This window comes from Echinops telfairi, unplaced genomic scaffold, assembly GCF_000313985.2.
Source record: "Echinops telfairi isolate 266 unplaced genomic scaffold, ASM31398v2 ScPeMD7_2;HRSCAF=8, whole genome shotgun sequence".
In the NCBI taxonomy this organism is placed as follows: domain Eukaryota; kingdom Metazoa; phylum Chordata; class Mammalia; order Afrosoricida; family Tenrecidae; genus Echinops; species Echinops telfairi.
Genome location: NW_022103898.1, coordinates 28,745,535 through 28,766,587, shown reverse-complemented (window position 1 = coordinate 28,766,587; position 21,053 = coordinate 28,745,535). Strand labels below are relative to the sequence as shown.

At 50.8% G+C, this 21,053-nt stretch overlaps 1 protein-coding gene across 1 annotated transcript in view; it reads right to left on the bottom strand.

Moving 5' to 3' along the window:
- Positions 1–6,508: 6,508 nt before the first annotated feature.
- The window catches only part of ANKS1B (ankyrin repeat and sterile alpha motif domain containing 1B), a 1,383,364-nt gene continuing 1,368,819 nt past the window's right edge, over positions 6,509–21,053 (bottom strand). Inside the window, exons 25-26 of the mRNA XM_030886113.2 lie at positions 12,078–12,245; positions 6,509–8,235 (exon numbers count right to left, since the gene is read on the bottom strand). Of these exons, the coding sequence (XP_030741973.1) occupies positions 8,128–8,235; positions 12,078–12,245 (276 nt within the window). The 3' untranslated portion in view covers positions 6,509–8,127. The remainder of the gene's footprint in view (positions 8,236–12,077; positions 12,246–21,053) is intronic.

The window sequence follows — 21,053 nt, the reverse complement described above, 5'->3', positions numbered from 1 at the left end:
TGTTATGTTGTCTTTAAAACTGATTGATGATATGGGACTACATGCCTTACAGTTAACATCAGATATTTTGCAAAGAAAAGAGCTGGACTCAGTCACTTCTGATTCCAATGTCTAACTACAAACGCCAACCTGGTGTACACAATGACAGTTGCAAGGAATGTCACCAACCCTTGGAGTCCTGGCATCTCCACGATCCCAGCCTGAGTGGCTGCCCTCTCCCCTTTAAGCAACTGCCCAGGTCGGGGTGAGGCAGTGGAGACCTGGGGGAGGCTGGGAGCCGTGGAGATGGAGAAAACAAAGACCACACGCAGCCTGCAGGAGTTTTGTTAAAAGAACTCCCTATCTGCTACCAGTATTTCAAAATCAAGTGATTGCCCATACAAATGTGGACGTCTTAGCAACTCTGTCAACACAAAACTTCCTCTCTGCTTGACCCCGATGGTCTGGACCCGGGTAGCAGCTGCCACTTAAATGACTTCGTCACAGCCCCACCCCACTGCTTTGTCACCTGCTCCGCCTAAGCCACTGCTTCCAATCCTGCCCCCCGCCCCCCCAAACAGCCTGCTAAAATGGAATTTTCATTTCTCTCAGTACCTTCGTTTTCTCCCAGGTTCCCAACACAGCACTTAGCCAACCCCCAAACTCACTGCCAACTCAGAGCGACCCCCAGAGGATCTAGGGGACCTGGCACTGGGCGTTGCAGAAGCTCTAGCTCTTGCTACAGGGAGTAGAAAGCCCGGCATCTCTCCCATGGGGCTGCCCTTGGGCTCCAACGCCGACTTTGCGGTTCACAACTCAAGCAGTAACCCACGGTGCCACCAAGGTGCCCCCCCATCCAACACTGCTCCCCCCCCCACAGAGAGGAGCCCTGCAGCACGCTGGGTTCCCCATTGGTCTGCTAAGCGCAAGGTCAGTGCAAGGTTACACAAGGTCTGCTAAGCGCAAGGCCAACTACCAGCTGCTCCCTGGGAGAAAGACGCGGCTCAGTCTCGGAAGGCACGCGCAGGGCCACTCTGTCCTCCAGGGTCCCCAGGATCAGAATGGACTCTGGCAGTGAGAGAGGGGAAAAATGTCTGGGAACGGAGCACGCGCTTTTCAGAAGCAGAGAGAAAGCGGCGTCTCAAGAGTCCGGGAGCCAAGTCTCCCCCTTGGCGAGGGGTCGGGCGGCCTCTGCCAGGCGCCTTACTGCCAGCGACAGGCGCCCGGGGCCTCTGTTGGGAGGCGCGAGGGGGCACGGAGACACCCCACTGGGCATCGCTTTTGAACGACGCTCATTACCCTGTCGTGTGTGTATGTGTGTGTGTGTGTGTGCGGACTTTGGATATAGGATCCACTCCCTCTTCGGTTGCTCTGACGGTGGCAACGACACGCAAAGGGATTCTTCCCGCGGGCAGGGGTTGTAAAATGCACACCCGCTCCACTGTCCGAGCAGTCTGCCCTCTGACCCCGCGGGGCTGCCACCCTCCTTTGGGGGCATCCCACTGGAGTTGATAAAAGGAGACTGCTGAGGGTGAAACACGTCCAATTACCTGGCTCCCCAGGACCTCCTCTGGGAGAGTTAAATGCCCACGCGCAAGTCGCGGGGGTTTTGGAGAGAGAAGAACCCAGATGTGGCTTTGCGTCCGCGAGGGTGACGATGCACAGTGTACGACGTCGGTCCTGGAAGGGCCCTGTTGCTCACAGAGCAAGTCAACGATGCCCCGCGGAGCACAGCGTGGGCTTTCGGTGAACAGCCTGACCAGGGATAGCGACTAAGGAGGCCTGCCGGTGCCATGGTTACAGGCTGGGCCGCTAACGTCCAGGCTGGTGGCTCCAACTGTAGGCCAATGACCGGCGACCTGCTCCCCTAAAGATGCCAGCCCGGAAAACCCTGCCGGGCAGTTCTATTGGGAGGGCCTGTGAGCCAGCATGGACTCAATGACACCCAAGCCCAGCAGGGGGGAAGGCAAGAGAAATGGGTGAGGGGAGCTGACCTTCTCCTGGTGTCCAGGAATTCCACCACACATCAGCCCTGCCTCACGGCTCTGAGGGGACCGGGGCACACAGGACGGTGAGTGGCTCCATGCCACAGGGCAGAGTACAAGCACCCTCACTGGGTTTTGAAGACGAAATCCTTATGAGCGCAGCCAGCCTAAGAAAATACATGCCGTGCTCTCTGCCGCTGCTGGAAGTGCTTTCTGTGGGAAGGGGTTGCTGTGGCTGAGACAGGGGATGGGTGGGTTCCCTTGCTTAAAGTCCCAGAGAGCCACTGGCTGGTCTGTGGGGGAGATGGGAATGGGGGGTGGGGTGGGGGTGGGCTGCTGTGTTGCTACAGGTAGAATCTGTGCCAGCCTGTGCTGGCTGGCTACCCGATTTTATTTTGTGTCAATGTGTTTTATAACCGTTGGCCTGATTAATTTTCATGCTCAGCAACTCACCTGTAGAAGACGACAGTTTCAAAATTGTAGCATCTTTATATAAAATAACACTTTATTCTTTATTGACTTCTGAGCACAGTGATTATATGTGAACCCTGTGTCTGAGGTACACTGCACGTAGCCGAGTTTCAGTCCCTTCCAGAAATGGCTTAAGAGCAATGCTACTTGGGGTTCTGGCACGGATTTGTGTTGATGGGGAAGAGCCGGGGCCCCACAGTCTTTATTTCTGCCTGTTTCTCGGCCCAGCTTGTCCCAGTAATATAAGCACCGGCCACCTTCTTCCAGGTGGAAATCTGGGGTGTCTTGAGAAAAATCGCCTCCCATGACTTATCAATGAAGTCACCAGGCACTGTCTTCATAAGGCTCTGGCGCCTAAGCTCATCATAGGATATAATGTAAGACCATTTAAATGAGGCTATGGAATTCCAGACCCTTCTTGGGTAACATTAGCATTCAGGGGCCTGGCCACTCTGGAGGTGGCAGCTATCTGTGCGGTGATCACGTCTTTCTTCAGTACAGGGACTGGCTTTCGCCTGGGGCCCCCCAGGCCTACTTGTCCCTCTTTTCTGCTGGACTCTTATCAACGGTCTCCTTGCCCCGCGGCATCCACTTGGGTCTCTGTACTGTAGGGTGGAGGGAGGAGAGGGAAGTCAGCGAGCCAACAGCGCCCAGCTTATGAATGTGGTGTGGTCCCGTCTCTTTACAAAGTCTAAAGCCGTCTTTAAGTCAGAGCAGACTGATCTGGTGTGCAGCCCTACTTTAGCGCAACCATAGTGTGAGACGAAGCTTGCTAGGAACCGGAATCGGTGACGGCAGGGGGGTTGGTTGAGTGCATTTAAAAGTGGCACTCGCAGGAAGTGAAGGTGGCGGTGATGAAGACTTTATTGTGAGGGGGCGTGCTTCGAAGGGGTCAAGGATTCCATCTCGCTTGGACCCATGATCAATGCTCATGGAAGGAGCTTTCAGAAGATCAAAGGACACATCCTATCAGGTCACGCTGCTGCTCACGACCTCCTGACAGCATGGCAAAGGCCGGCTCCCCCTCTGAGGACTAAGGCGGGCCTGACCCAAGCCGATGCACACGGAAGTCGGACACCGAGTAAGACAGAAGAAGAATCACTGTGTTTGAATACGGTGCTGGTGGAAAAAATTGAAAGTATCAGGGACTCAAGAAACCAAGCAAATCTGACTTGGAAAGTCGTGTCAGCATGCTCCTTAGAAACGAGGGTGGCGAGACTTTGTTTCACATACTTTGGACAGGCCAGGAGACACCGAACCAAACCAGTTAACTATTCTGACTCTGAGTGATCCTGGTGCCTGGAAGAGGGCGCCATGCTTGGTAAAGTGGAGGGGCAGCAAAAAGGAGGATCCTCCAGGAGACGGCCGGATGCTGTGGCTACCACCATGGGTTCAGAATAAGGACTGTGAGGATGGTGCGGGGCTGGGGGGCTTCATTCTGATGTCCAGGGATTGCGTCGTTCAAGGAGCCCTGGTGTAGCAGGTGATGCATTGGTTGCCAGCTGCAAGGTCAGCAGTTTGAAACCACCAGCTGCTCTTTGGGAGACGGATGAGGCTTTTTGGTCTCATAACAGACTGACAACCTCAGAAAGCCACAGGGTCCGTCTGTCCTGCCACAGAACGGCTACGCCTTAGAAGGAACTCTCGGGCAGTGCGTTTGGAGGGCTGGATCCTGTTCGTTCAAAGTGAGGGCAAATTTACACAATATTAACATGCTGTGGGTTACATTTGGGGCTGCTGAACTCAAAAGTTGGCAGTTCAAATCCATCTTTCCGGAGGAGAAAGATGAGGCTCTCTGCTCCTAAATAGTAACAGTCTGGGAAACTTACAGGATTGCTACAAGTCAGAATTGACTTGATGGGAGTGGGTTGGGTTTGGAGGTACAAGGTGCCCCTAAGTTGGAGGGAATCCTGAGGTGGCGCAAATGTCTAATGGCGTGGCTGCTAAACTGAAAGGGTGCAGATTTCAAATGCCCTCAGACTTGCCTTGGACGACCCGGTGACCTGGCTTCAAGCAAACAAAGAGAGGGAGGGCACTGAAAACACAGCTGGACTCTGGTCCATATGGGGTGGGTTACAATGAGTCTATGACTCATTTCTACTCACTCTGAGGGTCACTACCACTGACCACGTTCCTCAGCCTACTGGGAGGCCCCCTCCCGGTAGGGGAAGAGGCCGGTCCCTCCTCTTCCCCTTCAGGTCCAGGTTCCTGGAGACACAGGAGCAGGGCTGCCACCAGCGCAGGGATAATGCCCTGGACTCTGGTGTCCTCACATGCTGCCTCTTGTTCTAAGGAACAGTCGGGTAGATTTGGATTTGCAGCAACCCCGTGTGACAATACCAACCCCCAACTCACTGCCCTCAACTCAGAGTGACCCTACTGGTCAGGGCGGAACTGTCCCTGCGAGTTATTGAGACTGTCATTCTTGACATGAGTAGAAAGCATGAGCCGGTGGTTTCTAACTGCTGACCTTGCAGCTGGCAGCCCAATACAGCACACGAAACCACCAGGACTCCTATGAGACAGAGTAGAACTGTCCCCAAAGGTTTCCTAGGCTGCCATCTGTAAGGGATCAGATTGCCAGGTGTTTCTAATGACGAGCCACCAAACTTCAGACTAGGGGCCAAGCAGCGTTTAACTGTTGCGTGACCAGAGCTCTTTATAACTTGTCCATACTTTTGTTTGTAACCATCATCACTGCTTCCATAACATTTTCATCTTCTGGTACAGGGTCTCGAGAGACTCCCAATTGGAGTGTGCCGTCTGCTTTGTATGGGAATGATGGATTCGAATAAGCATCAGATCCCCAGAAGGGCAAGTCTGGGGATTGACTGCTGAGCCCTTGAGCCACGATGACACAGAGGTTTCAGTGCTTGGCTACTCACCCAGAGGTCGGCGGTTGAGCGTGGGAGAAAGAACGGGCAGTTCGCTTGTCTCACAGGGGTCACTAGGAGGCGCAATCAATGTTGACCGCAGTGGGCTGGTGCCAGGTGAGATCAGAAGGCTCACCCCAACTCCGTGGAAACATACAATCTAAAATCCCTGACCGAAAAGTATGGAAAGTTCTTAGACATAACTTTACTCTTTGGAGGGAATGCATGGGGGGAGGGGGAGGCGGGAGGGCTGAGAGCTCAGGACCTTAGTCTCTGGGATGCACTAATGTCCACTGGGAGAACATGGTCCAAAAGAGCTAGGTTCTGCGTCCTACTTTGGAGCAGAGAGACGGAGGTCTCCAAAGCTCCCGAGCGGCCATCGAAGGCGTAACTATTCCCATCCAGAACACACTAAAGGCACATGGAAACAAAGGGGCCCGGGTATTGTTAGTGGCCTATATGCACTGGGCTGCTCCTGCTCTCGTTTCTCTTTTAGAAATCTCCACTTTGGCAATTCATCTTTACAACCCTTTGCCCCTGTCTAGCACCAAAGGCTAAGTACCCCATTGTTAACTGAGAGGTTGGTGACTCGAATCTAGGCTGAATGAAAGATCGCAGCCTTTAAAAACCCTCTGGGCACAGTTCTTCACCTAAGGGTGCTGTGTGTGGGAAGGGACTTGCAGGTCGGCAGCTGGTTTGGGTTTTGGTCTTTAACACCCACTTTTAAGATTTAAATAAAGACCGGGGAGTTTGGGGTGGAAATTTCAGCTTTAACAGCTCGTTTACCTCCCTCACACTAGCTGAAATTGGGGCAAGCACAAGGGTCCTCGGCAGGTTTGCCAATGCCCAAATCCTTGAATTGTAGACACTGAGAAGGTTGGGCCTGTGGACCTGGCTCCGGCCAGTAAGTGGAGAGGTGCTCACAGAACGATGCCAAGCGCCAGTGGCTGTACAACTTCTGTTTTATTGTGTGTGCTTTTTTGTTCTTAATATATAATAGGGTATAAATAATGACAAAAATTACAAAATTTATAACTGGAAGCCCAAGCATATTTACATAGATGTTTCTGTTTCAGCGAAGCTACTATTTACTTTTTGCCCTATACAGTTTCCTTTTGGTACCTTATTGTAGTGCTATTTTACTTTCTATTGACTGCATTCATATCAACAGTGAATAGGCAAAATATGTACAAGGAACTGTTCAGTTCAAGTAATTTAATATTGTATTAAAATTTTTCAACAGAACTAACTCCAAATACATTTGTCAGTTTCAAATAATGAAATTTAGTTCTCCTTCCTCAAAACTCACCAACTGATGAATATAACCAGTAAATCTGAGTTAGGGTTAAAATAATATTAGGTTAATTGAAAAAACAAAACAAAACAGGAAGACAATCCCACAATTTATCAATATCGTTTATAATGAACTTCAAAAGGCTTCACAATATGCTCGATTAGAACAATATACATTAAAATGTTAATTTCTTCTATAATGATATCGGTACTGTTTATATAATTTGATTCTACATAAATATACATTATGGTATTATACAAATACTCCACAGAGACATTTAAAAAATTAACATAGCTGCAAAGAAATGGTCAGTAAATTTTATTTAATCAAATTGTAAGCAAACATTTATTTATCTTTTTTTGTCTCAAGAAAAGTTTTATTACTTTGGAATATCTTTTTAATATATATTTAATTTTTTTTCTAGAAAAAAATTTTTGCAATAGAATTTTATTAACACCTTTCTCAAACAAGGTTTCCATGAAAGAAATCTTGATAGCAGGAGCCCTAGATTTATTTATTTATTTTTAAACATGTTTCCTTAAAACACTGTGAAGATTTAAAAAACAAAACAAAAAACCTTAGCCAGCTTGTGGCCGCATCAGCACTTTGGGTTCTACGCCAATCTGCTTGCCCGAAACTCCTGCTCTGGTTCAGCATCCTCAGTATTTTGCCCCAAACTGAGCCAGTCCTCTTGGAAGTCGTAGAGATTGAAATTATTTTGAAAAGAAAGCAAAAACATCCCTCACAACCAACCTACTATGCTCACCAATGCATGAATGAGACATTCTTTTAATAAAAATATTTAATACAAGACACATTTTTTTCTGTGCATAATAAATCCCTCCTTTTTTTGGGTCCCCCCCCCTGCCCTCTCTTTAAATCACTCTTAAATTTCGAGTCGGTGGATTGATGGAAAGGTTTTCGGACGGAGTTACATATGAAATCCACAATGATAGAAATTGGGTTCGGACGTACCTCATTAGCAATCGGGGGTGGGGGTGGTGTGGTGGGGGTGGTGATTTTGTCCTTTTGCACGACTCGATACTCAGTGATAGATGGTTTTACAGATGCTTGGTGGGGTGGGTCTATTCTGGTTTTACCGTGAAGACTGCTGACAGCGAACAAAAGGGATCTCGGATTTTTTTAGGCAGTATGAGCGATCCCATTTGATTTTTTTTTCTCTTTTTAAAAAGGTATTAACCCCCAAGAAAGCGGAGCAGGTCCAGGGTCTGAGTCATCAGAAATACCTTGGGTGACGCTAGGGGATGGGGAGTTGGCATGTCAGGCAAACACATCACAACTCCCGCCTCTGAGGGGTTGTGGCCGGAAAGTCTTGGTGGCATTTCCTGTCACTGGTGCAGAAAAGAACTCCCCCAGAAACGGCCAGAGGCCTTTAGCCCATGTCAAGGCCACACACACAGAGCGGTCTTCCTCCTCTGGGGCGGGGTGGAAACGGAGGCGAAGGAAAGCCTGCTCCGGACTGCTTGGCGTGCAAGGCACCGCAAGGACGGGAGGACGGTGGGTATCAGAAAATCGTGGTTTCATACTTGGTATTAATTCCCCTTTTGGCTTCTTGGCCCGGCTCCACAATCCACGGCAGATTGGCCAGAGTCTTTTGCTCAGATGGGTCGATCTGCTTTAAAACAGAAAGGCTGATGCCTGTTATACGGTTTCTGCACAGGTGGGCACACATGCATCTTAACCCCGCTTGGGAACCAACCCGACAGCCCAAGGGCCCGAGAGCCCAGGTCGGGCAGGAGCCCTATTTGTGTGTGAGAATCACCTGCTCATCCCTGTGACCCACACTGATTGGGCGCGAATGCAAACCAGGCACTGAGAAGGATCTGGGGGTGAATGAGACACGGCTCTGGCCTTCGAGGGCATGGAGCGCAGAGGGGGGCTGGACACAGGCACAGATCTGTCCTGACACGTGTGCTAAGCGGGGGGACAGGATTGAGTTCAATGGGCACCTGAGGAGGTCACTGACCCCCATGTGTGGGCACCAGGGAGACTTCGTGGGGGCCAGATGAACCAGGCGCTATCACTCTCGGGCTCTCAAGCTTCTACTGGGTGCTATCAGACTCCAATCTTCTGGGACTTCCGGGGGCCCCTGCTTGCCTCTCTGTGCCCTAACCACACAGCATTCTGGCTGCTCCTTGTACCCCAAGCTCATGCCCAGGGCCTCTGCTCTCACCATGTGCCCTGCCTCGAATGCTTTTGAGTTGGCATCGGCCTGATGGCTGGCATAGAGTTTGTTTTCTTGGCTTTGGGCTATTCTTCTCCAGTTAGCTGCAGGCTGTGTGCCCTCCTGTCTCTGTTTACACGCCACCTCCTCCAACAACCCCCGTTTTGTCTGTACAAAATAGCCCCTCCTGTCCAATTTCTTAGCAGCTCCTGATTCTGCTTTATTCTCCATAGTACCGATGGCCACACACCTATCATACTTTAAAAATGTGTTCCTCCTTCCCTACAACGTGTATTGCTCACGAAGGCAGGGCTGTGCCTGTTTTGTTCACTGCTGTTTCCCCAGAAGCTCCTGCAAACCCAGTAAACAGGAGGCTCACAATAAATACTTGTGAAAGAAAACAAAAACCCCAACAACAATGGATGTGGTGCAGGCTAAATCAGAGTTGGCTTAGAAAAGGTGGGAGGAGGGGCCCTCGAAGGACTAGCAGTTAGTCTGCAAGAGGGGGATGCCGGGGGTGAGAACTGACGGTGAAGAGGAGCCAGCAGACCCCGGGTTCCGGACATCTGACTCACAGAAAACGCCTACTGCTCTTTTAAAAGCCGTGCAAGTTTGCCGGCCCTTTGAAAGGGTGCAGCCATGCCTGTGGGGCTTCAGTAGCATTGAAATGGCTTGGAGCCTTTAGGACTGGATCTCCTGCAGAACCCAGGGACGGCCCCTAGGAGGGGCTAGATCAGTAGAAGCCCTCAACCAAACCTAGCGGGGATACAAAATGGCTTAGTCATTTCAGGGGTGCAGGGTGAGCCATTAGTTCTCAGGAAAGGCCCAGGAGGAACTCTTTGCCAAGTGGCTGCTCTCCTCTGGGGCAGCCGCCTCTGGCCCTGGCCTCCCGCTAGGCTCAGGAGGCTGAGGCCAAAGTGAAGTAGTGGAAGGCCTCTCCCATCTCCCTTCTTGTGTTTCCAGGGACCACGGGGTTATTTTTCAACAAGAGAGTGGAAAGCAAGGGCACACTGACATGGGTTGAGAAGGACAGCGAGGCTCTGGAGGTAGGTAGAGGCCATTATTACTCAGTGTCTGTTTCCACTTTCCCAGCGAAGGCTTCTAGATGACTATTCTATGGGGTCTTTTGTGCTCCGCTGAGGAACCTGAGAGAAGTCAGAGGGAGGCACCTCGTCCCAGTGAACGCAAACACAGTACTCGCGGTGCTAGCTCCAACAACACTGTGAGCATCCCGGGACCTGTCTACCCTAGTCCTGCACCAAGCTAGCTTCTTTTTGGTTTCTTTGGTCCACAGGTCCTCACGCTCCCATTCACAGACATTCACCGAGCACCAGCAATGGGTCTGGCCCCGGTGGGGACAACAACAAAAACAAAACAAACCACCACCAACAAAAAAAATACGACAACTCCATGAATAAAGGTGACACGGAGAATTGGAAGCGGGTGATACACGTGAGCCTGACTGGGCATCTACCTCAGATGGGATGGTCAGGAAACACCTCCTCGTGCCGCTGACACCTGAATGACAAGATGGAGCCAGTCAGGCAGAAATTAGGGGGAGAATGTTCTAGGTGGAGGAGACAGGTGGGGGTAAAGGTGGTAGCAGGTGTGAGCTTTGTACGAGGGGGCTTTGAAAAGTTCATGGGGAAAAATGGACATGAAAGAGAATGGGCTTTGTCCACGAACTTTTTGAAGCCCCCTTGTCTGTTCAAGAAATCGGCCGCTCTGAATGTCCTAGCGGAGTGTGCTGGGAAATTAAGCTTCAGGTATCTGGGGTAGGGGTGGCATGTCTGGAGAAGTCCCTGTGGTTGCAGTTTGGGAAGCAGTCCGTTAGGAGGCGCGCTGCAGTACTTGTATTGCGTGTTGATGACAGCTTGGACTAGACCAGAATCCGTGGGAATGGACGGCGGAAGGACCGGGCTGTGTTTTAGGGGCAGAGTGGTACGATGTGTTGATGGGCTAGGTAGGAATGAAGGCAAGGCAGGGATCAAAGATGGCTCCGAGGTGCCGTTGGCTGGGATGGGGCGGATTTAGAGAGAAGCAGCTGGGAAGAAAAAATCAAGCAATGTGGCACAGACACACCAAGTCTTGGAAGTCTGGTGCTTACCACAGTGGAGACGGTGAGGAGAAAACTGAACATAAACATTTGCCATTCTGCCCGGGAGCTGAGGACTGCAGATGCCGAATCGTGGGGTTGGTAGGTCCTGAAGTGGGAGGATGTGTGAAGCAGGGTTTAGAGGAGGAGAGAGTATTGTTGATGACAACATAACCCACATGGGTTTGGCGTGAACAGTGGAAATGGAGTGGAAAACCAGAGCTCCAGGAGAGAGCTGTGAGTGAAGAGGGGCTAGATGCTGCTGGGATCTTCCCATGGACACTGACAAGCCAGGAATGGAGCTGGTGTTGGGGCCAGAGAAGACTATAAACAAGGATCACAAAAGGAGGTGCCTCTCTGCCAATGTGAAAAACCTGTACTTTTCCCCCATGATGGGGATGAGGGGAGGTGGGGAGGAGGAGAGAGCTACAGATGGGAAGCTGTGTGGGCGTGAGAGCAATGCATTTTGGGTGCAGCCTGCCTGCTCTGTGCGGGTCCCTGAGTTTCTAGGATGGGAAACAGCGGCCAGAGCAGAAACCAGATGGGAGGCTAGTTGAGAACCTTTCCACTGGAGGGTCGTGCTCCCACTTTGAAGTCACGAAAGCCTGGCAGGGTAGCACAGGATGTCTGTGGAGCTGATGGGAGGGCGGGGGAAGAAATTCCCAGAGGAAGGCAGATGAGGAGGAGGAAGGGCGGCACCTTCTGAGTATCACCATTCTGCAGGGTGCCTCAGCTGCCAGGAAGCAAGCCCCCGGGGGCCAGGGGCAGGCTTCCCACAGACATAAGCCTGTGCACAGAGTGGCCGCCAGCTGGGTGCGAGGGACACCTTCCCGGTGCACCTCGGCAAAGTTCCGCAAGGCCGGGGGCTTGTGGGAGGCCAGAGGTATGGCACTAGAAGCCTCAGGGGCCTGTCCTGAACCTCGGGCACAGATCCACGGAGTAGAGCGGCAGCACCCCGGGTCCTCACGGGGCTGCTGCCAGGGAGAGGATGGGAGAGCAGACTTTCCTTTGAGGCTCCAGGTTCCGGCAGGCGCTCCCCTGAGGCTTTGCTAGAACCAGGGTGAGGCCTGGCCCGTGCATGCCAAGAGAGGGCAGGCCCTGGTTCTAAGTGGCACCCCCACCACTGAGGGCCCAGCACCCCAGCCCCTCCCTTCTGCTCGGCATCTTTTGGAATGCCGGTCTTTCTTCTACTTACCACCGACTTGCGAATGCTGACGCGGGGCTTGGGGATGGGCTTGGAGGGTTTGTTTTCAAAGCTCTCTGGAAGTGTGGAGGAGTGCCCCCCTTTTCTTGCTTGCAGGGCTAGCTGGTAAGCGACTTCAAATGCCTGCCCCAGGGTGAGGATGATTTCATAGGCTAAATTCTGCGAGGACAAGAGAAAGCCTGGGTCAGGGGCACCTTGCACGCCAGCACTGGTGGAATAGCAGAGGGACACCAGGGCAGGGGAACTGGCAAGGGCCTTGGGCCACCGCACCTGGTACAGCAATGACTGGGCGAGAGTCCGTGTGAGGGGCAGGATCCTTGGAGGCCAACTTGAGTTCTATCAAAGCCCTAGCCACTCGTGTCACGGACCACCCATGCCATGGCCAGGCCAAGGTGCGGCTCCCCATGGAGCTCTGTGAGCTCGTGCCCACGGGCCCAGGGAGGCCACTCCATTTCACAGCTCCCTGGTCTACCCCGGGGGCCTCGGAGGGAGAGGGCTCCTTCAGGGACTCAGCGGAGTTGTGGGAGCCAGGCCTGGGAGGAAGAACCCACACACGCTGCAGGGAGCGTTCCTGAGAAGTTTGGGTCTTTTTTACCTCCAACATCTGTGGTTCAGTGAACAGCTACAAAACACAACCAGAAGCTAATTTAGGCGAAGGGGCGAGGCATCAGTCATGTTGCCGTGGCGCCGCACGGCTCCAGCAGCGGGCGCGCAAACAGAGCCAATTACCCATCTCTTTCGTGAGGCGTTTGCTCTCCCTGTGGGTCCACTCTATATTTTATCACCCAATCAGCAAGACACGGGAGCTCCTGTCAGGCCGAAATGCCAGGCTGGGCTGTGCCTGGTACGAACGTTCTTTCTTCCAGTGCCAAGCTTTCTTCTCTTCTGCAGCGACCCCCCTTTGTGGTGGTGGCTTTCTCTGACAAGCACCGCTCCCCCCATCTTTCTCTCACAGAGACAGGGCACTGTCTGGCCCACAGCACGCAAGCTCTTGAACACCACACACCACCACAAGGGGTGTGTCGCAAAAGGAGATGCGCATTGGTTCTTGGAGAGGCCTCTGCATCAGGTACCACGCCTGCACGCCAACGCCCCCTGGGCCGCTCTTCCCAAGAGCGTCACGTGGGAAGTGGCCCAAATGTCCATCACCAGATGAAGGGATATGCAGCACGCAATGGCTACGGACTATGGAATGTTAAGTCCAACCTCGATAAACTCGTGACAACCCCATGTGGTACAGGGCAGAACTACTCCACAGGGTTTTCTTGGTGGCGTAGTGAGTTACAAGTTCAAACCCATCAGCTGTTTTATGGAAGAAAGATGAGGCTCCCTGCTCCTGTGAAGATTTACAGTCTCTGAAGCCCACAGGAGTCGGTTCTATGCTGTGAGTCGGCATTGACTCATGGCAGTGTTTGTTGTCTATGGAAAATCACCACGGAGCTGCCGTGTGGGCTTGAACTAACAACTCTCCAGCTGGTAGTGAAGCACAACCTCTGTGCATCACCCAGAGACCTTCACCAGGGACCATTACACAGCCATGGAGAGAAAGGAAGCTCTGATACATGCTGCCTCCTGGATGCGCACCCTACCCACATGGGGTCAATTCTGATTCATGGTGACCCTCTAGGACTGCAACTCTTCATGGGAGCAGACAGCCTGGTGGCTTCTAACTGCTCACCTCATGGTTAGCAGTCCAACTCGGAACCAGGCCACCCGGCTCCTGTAAAACATTACGTAGAATGAAATGAGACAGTTATAGAAAGGCAAATGTTGTATGATGCCACTTATAGAGACCAGTGCTTATTGGTGGGCACTAGGGATGGAGGTGAAGGGAGGAAGGTAGGAGCTATTTTTTTTTAAGGGATGCTGACTTTCTGTTAATGGTGAACAGTTGGGAAAAAGTTCATGGTGATGCCTGTACAACACGGCGCACATAATGTCAGTAAATTATATATGTAAAAACTGTTGACTTGGCAGATGTTTTGTCATATATATATATATATACATATATATATCACAAAAATCAAATCACCCTGCCAGTGGAAAACTGGCCTGTGCCAAGTTTAGATTGTGATAAATCTCTGTTAATGTTTTTTTTAAAAAAAATCACAGAAATCATAATCTTCTTATACTGCAGCCTCTCCCTCGCTTCTCTACCCACCTCAAGTCCCCTGGGGTAGCTCAAGTCCTGTGGGCCCGGGGGCCACAACGAAGAGGCCCAGGGCTTTCGGGACAGATCAGGTTTCAGGTCAAGGCCAGATCATCATGGTTTTAGAACCAAGTGGGGAAACTGCTTCTGTGCGTGAGCTGCTTTGAGGGAGGATGCGTTTGCCTTCGTCGAGGCTCTTGTTAACATGGGCCCTGCAAGATAAGATGTGTACTTGTTGGAGACGCTGTGTTTTGTGCAGCAAGCTGAGCGCTTCCCTGCAGGGACACTGAGCCTGTGTTTGCCTCCCAGGATGAGTCAGACTTATAAATTAGTAATGCACCAGCAAATGATGGTGGAGGAGGACAGGGAGACGTCTCTGACCATCACAGCATGAAGTAGGCTGAGCCCTCTCAACTGCCTACACTTGGTGCCGCGTCACTGCCAGCTCTATTTTTCAGTGCTTTGCTGGGTTCCCCTGAAAGGCAGACTGGGACTTCCGACCTTTCTCATGTCAAGACGATGCTGTTAGCTCTTGGTCTTATTCACCATGAGCATGGGATATGGTGTACAGCCATCTCTCTGAAACAGAACAAAGCAATAAAATCCATTTCAACTCATTACTGCCCTGTAGGATAAAGAAAGGAGCTCTGGTGGTAGGTGATCCATGTGGGGCTCCTGACCACAAGGTCAGCAGTTTGAATCCCCCAGCTGCTCCCTGGGAGAACAATGAGGCTTTCTGCTCCAGTAATGGTCTACAGCCTCTGAAAGCCTTAGGGGCAGTTCCTCTCTGTCCATAGGGTTGCTGTGAGTTAGAACTGGCTCAATGGCAGTACGTTTGTTTGTTTGTTAGTACAGAGTCAGAACTGCACTATGGGGTTTCCAAGGCTGTGAGCATCCTTTCAGGTTGTCACACCTTTCTTGGAACAGACGGTGGCTGCCAATGATCCACCGTTTGGTTAGCAGCTAAGCGCTTTAGCGCTCAGGCACCGGGGGTCCTTTCTCCCCAGGATGCACAGCGGATATCCATTCTCTGGGTGGGAAGTTGGACTCAGGGTCAGTGTGGGGTGTGAGACTGATGCAGTAGCAGGCTGCCGTTGGATGCTACAACAGGAGAGGCCGAAGCGTCTGGGCCTCACCTTAGCCTTCACTGGAAAAGAGTTCCTGAAAGTGCAATTGCCTTAAAATGCTGGTGTCTTCAAAAGAAAAGTCAAAGATGCTCCTGTGAACAAGCGAGCTTCTTCACACAACTGTTATGGGAGCCTGAAGGGTCTGAATGGTAATGGGCTAAAAGCTCCGTCTTTTCATTTTTAATTGGCTCCACATGTTCAAAAAACTGCTCAAAAAGACACTAAGACCAGACGGTGAGGCTAATGTGTCCTGCCAACTGGTGTCTGCGGCTTGGTTTGCGTTTTCCTCGACATTCTGCTTCTCAGGGTATTTGAGAGCGCTGCACAATGGCCTTCTTTTAGTCGGGAGGAAGGCGCCCCAATGGCACGGTGCTTTACACACGGGGTTGCTAACGGTGAGGCCAGCAGTCCGAACCCAACAGCTGCTCTGAGGGAGGAAGATGGGGCTTTCTGCTCCCGTAAAGACGTGTAGCCTTGAATGCCACCGGAATTCACTGGGCAGTTCTGCTCGGCCCTATAGGCCGCCATGCATCAGAAGGACACTTAATGGCAGCAAGTGACCATCTGGAGTTGCACACCATCCCCCTTTCTGGTATTTTGTCCAAAATGAGTGTTTGAAGTATCAGTGCTGGATGCCAGCAAGGGCCCAAGGTCATGGAGACAGCAGGGTCCTCTGCTCCAGAGGAGCCTGTGTGTGCTGCAGGCTGGGCTGACCATCCGCACACCAGGGCCCTGCAGAGGGACAGATGCTCACGCGGTGGGACCCACGGTTTACACCGGGGGAGGAAGTTCTTTTACTCAGGCTTATTTCCTCCACCTCGCCTAGTAACATCCCCAAGACGGGAGAACTGTTGCTATGTTGTTAGAGAGGATGCTTCCCTGGGAAAAGACCAAACATAATGTGGCCATTTCTGAGAAGTTCAGGGACAAGCCAGGCTTGTTTATTCCAATGATGCTGGCTGGCAGGACTGGAAAGATGGTCTTACCTCGGCCGTGTTTGCATACATGATCCTTGGAACTGCTGGGAAGCCTGGCACACACTGAGCACACACTGAGCACACAGCAGACATTTGCAGGATCCGTGAGGACACAAACACATGGACATGCAGTGGACAAGCTGGAGCAGAACCAGTGCTCCACTGTGACAGCTGGTAGACGAGGAGCCAGGTGGCACAGTAGTTGAGGGCTAGGCTGCAAACCCAAAGGCACCCACTACCAGATTTGGAGAAAAAGGCAGCGGTCGGCTTCCATGAAGAGTCAAGCCTTGACAACCCTATGGGGTGGTTCTACTCAGTCTTGCACGGTCGCTATGGATTGGGATCAACTTGACGGTGACGGACTTGGGGTTTGGGGTACTGGTAAGTGACTCAGACTCACAGCAACTCCCCGTGATCCTACAGGACAGAGGAACTGTCCCCACAAAGTTTCCTAGGTAGAAGTCTTTGGGGGAGTAGTTCACCAGGTCTTTTTTTTTTTTTCCCATGGAGAGGCTGGTGGATTCGAACCACTGACCTTTTGGTTGGCAGCTGAGCGCTTAACCATTGTGCCCCTAGGCCTCCTCTGAGTCAGAACCGACTGAACGGCACACGGTGTGTTAACTGAGAACGTACTAGGTGTCTGGCATTGTGCAAGCACTAAGCTTAGCTCATTGAAGTGCTCACCACCATCGTGTGGGCCAGTGCGTCATGATCCTCAGTTTATAAAGAAACTGAAGCTCTGAGTGCCTGAACTCACTGAGCTATGACCGCACACCTGTGACTCAAAAGAACACCAGTGTGACCCCTCCCAACATGGGGTACCCGGCACCAAGATGGCCATCCCCGTTTCTCCCCTTCCCTGTACATGCATGCTGCTCCCACTGAGCAGTAGAGTGTATTCCTCTGCTTTCTTCAATCTGCGCTGGCCCTCTTGACTTGCTGGACCAGCAGAATGTGGCAGAGTGACGGTCTCAAGAGTCTTGTGAGGTTAGATTCCAGCAGTATCTGCCTGGGCCTTGTGGAACCCTCCCTTTGGGGAAGCCACTCCTGGACCGAAAGCCCGCCTACCTTGAGATCACTGTGCAATGAAGATTTCCCAGACAGCCAGGACGGGAGCCACGCCAGCCCCTGCAGCCCAGGCACCTGCCAAGGGGATGAAGGGACCGTCCTGGACATTTCAGCTCTAGCAGGCGCCATGTGGCGAGGACACAGGCCCCAGTGGAGCAGTGCCAACATTTGCAGCCACTCAAGCCCCCTCAGCAGAAGCCCCAGATGTTAGAGCAAGGAAGAGCCCAGAGCTGCCATGCCCAATTTCGGACCCACAAAGTCATGAGCATCATAAAACCAATGTTGTGTTTGGAGTGGTCTGTTATACAACAATGGATAACTGGGATACGGCATGACTACAGGGAAGGCCGACCCTCAGTGCCAAGGAGCCTGGCGAGGGGCTGTTGTGATACACAGTCCCTGATCACAGGAGACCAATCCTAGAGACAGGATCTGCTTCCCTTGGGCAAAAATTCACGTGCATGTAGGTTTATATTCATTACCTCACCTCTCTTAAGTGCTGTAACCTCCAGGCTTGCCCATCTCGGCTCCCGACTCACAAAGCTTCCTGGGAGACATTGTCTTGGCCTTTCCAGTGTGAGTTTCTTGCCTGGGCAATTGACCTCAAGTATTTTCTGCTGTACACAGGCTACCGTGCAGTCTGTATCTGTGTTTGTTTGTTGTGGACTTGGGAAAGAACCCCAAAGTCGGGGGTTCAAACCTACCAGCTGCTCCGCAGGAGAAAGATGAGGCGGTCTGCTCTGATAAAAGACGGAGAGTCTGAGAAATCCTATGCAGGCTCACTATGAGTCAGAACCCACCTGCTGGCAGTGGGTTTGGGGCTTGGGGGAGGTGATGGGAAGCTTCAACTCTCTTGTTGTAAAAATGGGATGCTGAGGAGCTCACTTGAGCCCTGATGGTGTAGTCAGTTATGTACTGGGCTGCTTGCTGCAAGGTCAGTGGTTTGAACCCATTAGTCATTCCGTGGGGGCAGTTCTACTTTGTCAGTGCCACCTATTTGGAATAGTCTAGATGACTAGACATACCTAACAACAACAACAGAAATCTGTTAGGGGCTTGACAATTGTTTGCTGGATGAGTTGAAGAAAGGAGGTCCCTAAGATAAGATGAAGTCTGCCTTCAGGGTAAGATAAGGGTTAATGTGAGTGGCCAGAGCCCATTCTTTCTTTCCGTCTTCCCTCCCGCAGGCAGACCAGGTGGACAGATACTGAGCAAAAAGCAAACAATCCCACAGAGGGCCGGATAAGTGGTATGTTCCCATCTGAGTTTTCACGGGGGTCTCCGGAAAGAAGCCCTCTTTCTCTCCTTTGGCTCTCTTTTGGTTATACTTCTTGTTTTATAAGACCCGGGGTAAACCTAGTTACAACTTGCTTCACCCACGTTCTGAGGCAAAAATAACTTGGGGGAATATTCTGAGCATGTTCACAGAATTCATTGACATCTTCTGAGCTTTACCTAGAGTTAGTTTTCTAAAGTACCAGCCAGAAACTGATCTTCACAGATGACATTGCTAGAAAATAAATACGCCCAACTGCAGTCCAGCATTCCGAAATAAGCCATAGGCCTTCTGCTGAGATGCCCAACTGTACTGGGAGTGCCATGCCAACTGGTCAAAGCGCACACGGTTTCCTCCATACTAAGCTCTGGCAGCTGCAAGCGTTGCCAGGTGCATCTCTTCCCTAATTATAACAATGGTACATGGAGACAAGTGTGAAAATAGGTAGAAGAAATAGGAGAACAAACATTGCCTGTAAAATTCCCTACTGGGGACTTGTCTACCAATGTACATTACAGCATTATCGACAAAAACCAAGGGAGGAGGTCCACAGATGAATGGACAGATGTGGTATGTAGATACATACAATTGACTACTAGTAAGCCATAAAGAGATACATAGTTCCGATCCATGCTATGTCATGGAAGAGCCCTGAAAACATAATGTTGAGTGACATAATCCAGATATTAAAGGGCAAATGCATGCTTCCACTTCTAGGAAATATCTGGAATAAGCAAAGGTATATAGACAAATGCTTACTAGTGGCTACCCGGGGCTGGAAAGAGTAGAGAGTTACTGCTTAAGCAATACTGAATTTCTGTTTGGGGCAATGAGACACTTTTGGAAATAGTGAGGATGCTTGTACAATATGATACAGGTAGTGAATATCACAGAATCACACACTTACGGTGGTTACAATGGTAAGTTTTAGACTATGTATTCTAATAACGCCAGTTCAACAGCTTCTGCAAGTACAAGTCAGCGACCATGATGCCATTCTTCGAGCTGTGCAGCCACGTCCCTTCCCCTTTCCTGAGCGGGTCCTCAGCGCCACTCCCCCTAAGGTTCCTAGCCCATCTTCCAAGTTGCGGTTGTCAAGTGGGTCCCATGATGATAGATCTTGAGACAGCACAATGATTATGGACTATTTTTGGGTTCAAGAAGCCCTGGTGGCGCAGTGGGTTACACGTTGAGCTGCTAACTGCAAGATTGGCAGTTCAAACCCACCAGTTCTTCCTGGGGAGAGAGATGAGGCTACTTGCTCCTTGAATACCCTACTGAGCAGTTCTACTTTGCTCTACAGGGTCGCTCTGAGTCAGAATCGATACAATGGCAGTAGATTTGCTTTGCTTTATTCAATTGTAAGAAGCTTCAGGGGATATTTTTGGTTGAAGGCTTAAAGATGGTCTCAAATGCACCGTGAGGAAGAGATCATGGAAGATATAGGTGGTACAGCAAGATGTGGTGAAGAAACCAGATGGTGTCCAACTATCAGAAAGTACAGTGTCTGGGATCTTAAAGGCCTGCCTTGAAAGTAGCAGCCATCTAAGTGAGATGTCAACTAAGCTCACCTGGAAAAAGCACACCTGCCTGTGCAATCCAAGGATTGTAAATAACATAATCCAAATCCGAAGTAGGGGTTGGTATGATAACTTCAATTGTGAACATCTGGCTTGCAGAAGGCTATGGGTAACAGTGGAAGCCCAAAATCCATTTGCAGGGTTCACACATAGATTAAGCCTCCAGTGAATCCCTTCTGACTATGGTCAAGGGATTGTTATCAGACAGAGAGCATTGTAAAGTCAGATATTGTTAAGCTACAACGTAGCATCTTATTTGAGCTCCCTTTGGACCCATTTTAAAGTTGTTTCAGTTTAAAAAAAAGCACGTGGATTAAATCTCGGGTGAGTCCCCTCTGATCACACAGACCAGGGATGTGCACAGTCTTGCTGTTATACAGAGGGCCTTGGGAAGTGGACGATTGCAGATGCAGTTAGTCTTGCTGTTATACAGAGGGCCTTGGGAAGTGGACGATTGCAGATGCAGTTAGGTTAGAATTTAATACCTTATCATGTGATCTCCCTTTCGACCCACTTTAACGTTGTTCCAGTTTTTTTGGCTACTGTTTTCTTTTCAATAGAGATTTTTCTCTGTTTCACTTTGTCATGATTTTTTGTGTGAAATCCAGGATAGGTAAATCTATAGAGACAGTAACTGGATTAATGGCTTCTTGGGGGTATGATAAGGGAATTTGGGGGAAATGGGGAGCTAATAACAATGAATGCAAGAAAGAACCAAATGTCAAATTGGGTGTGGTAGTAACTGTACAACTCTGCTTGAGATGACTAAACTATTGAATTGTATGATATG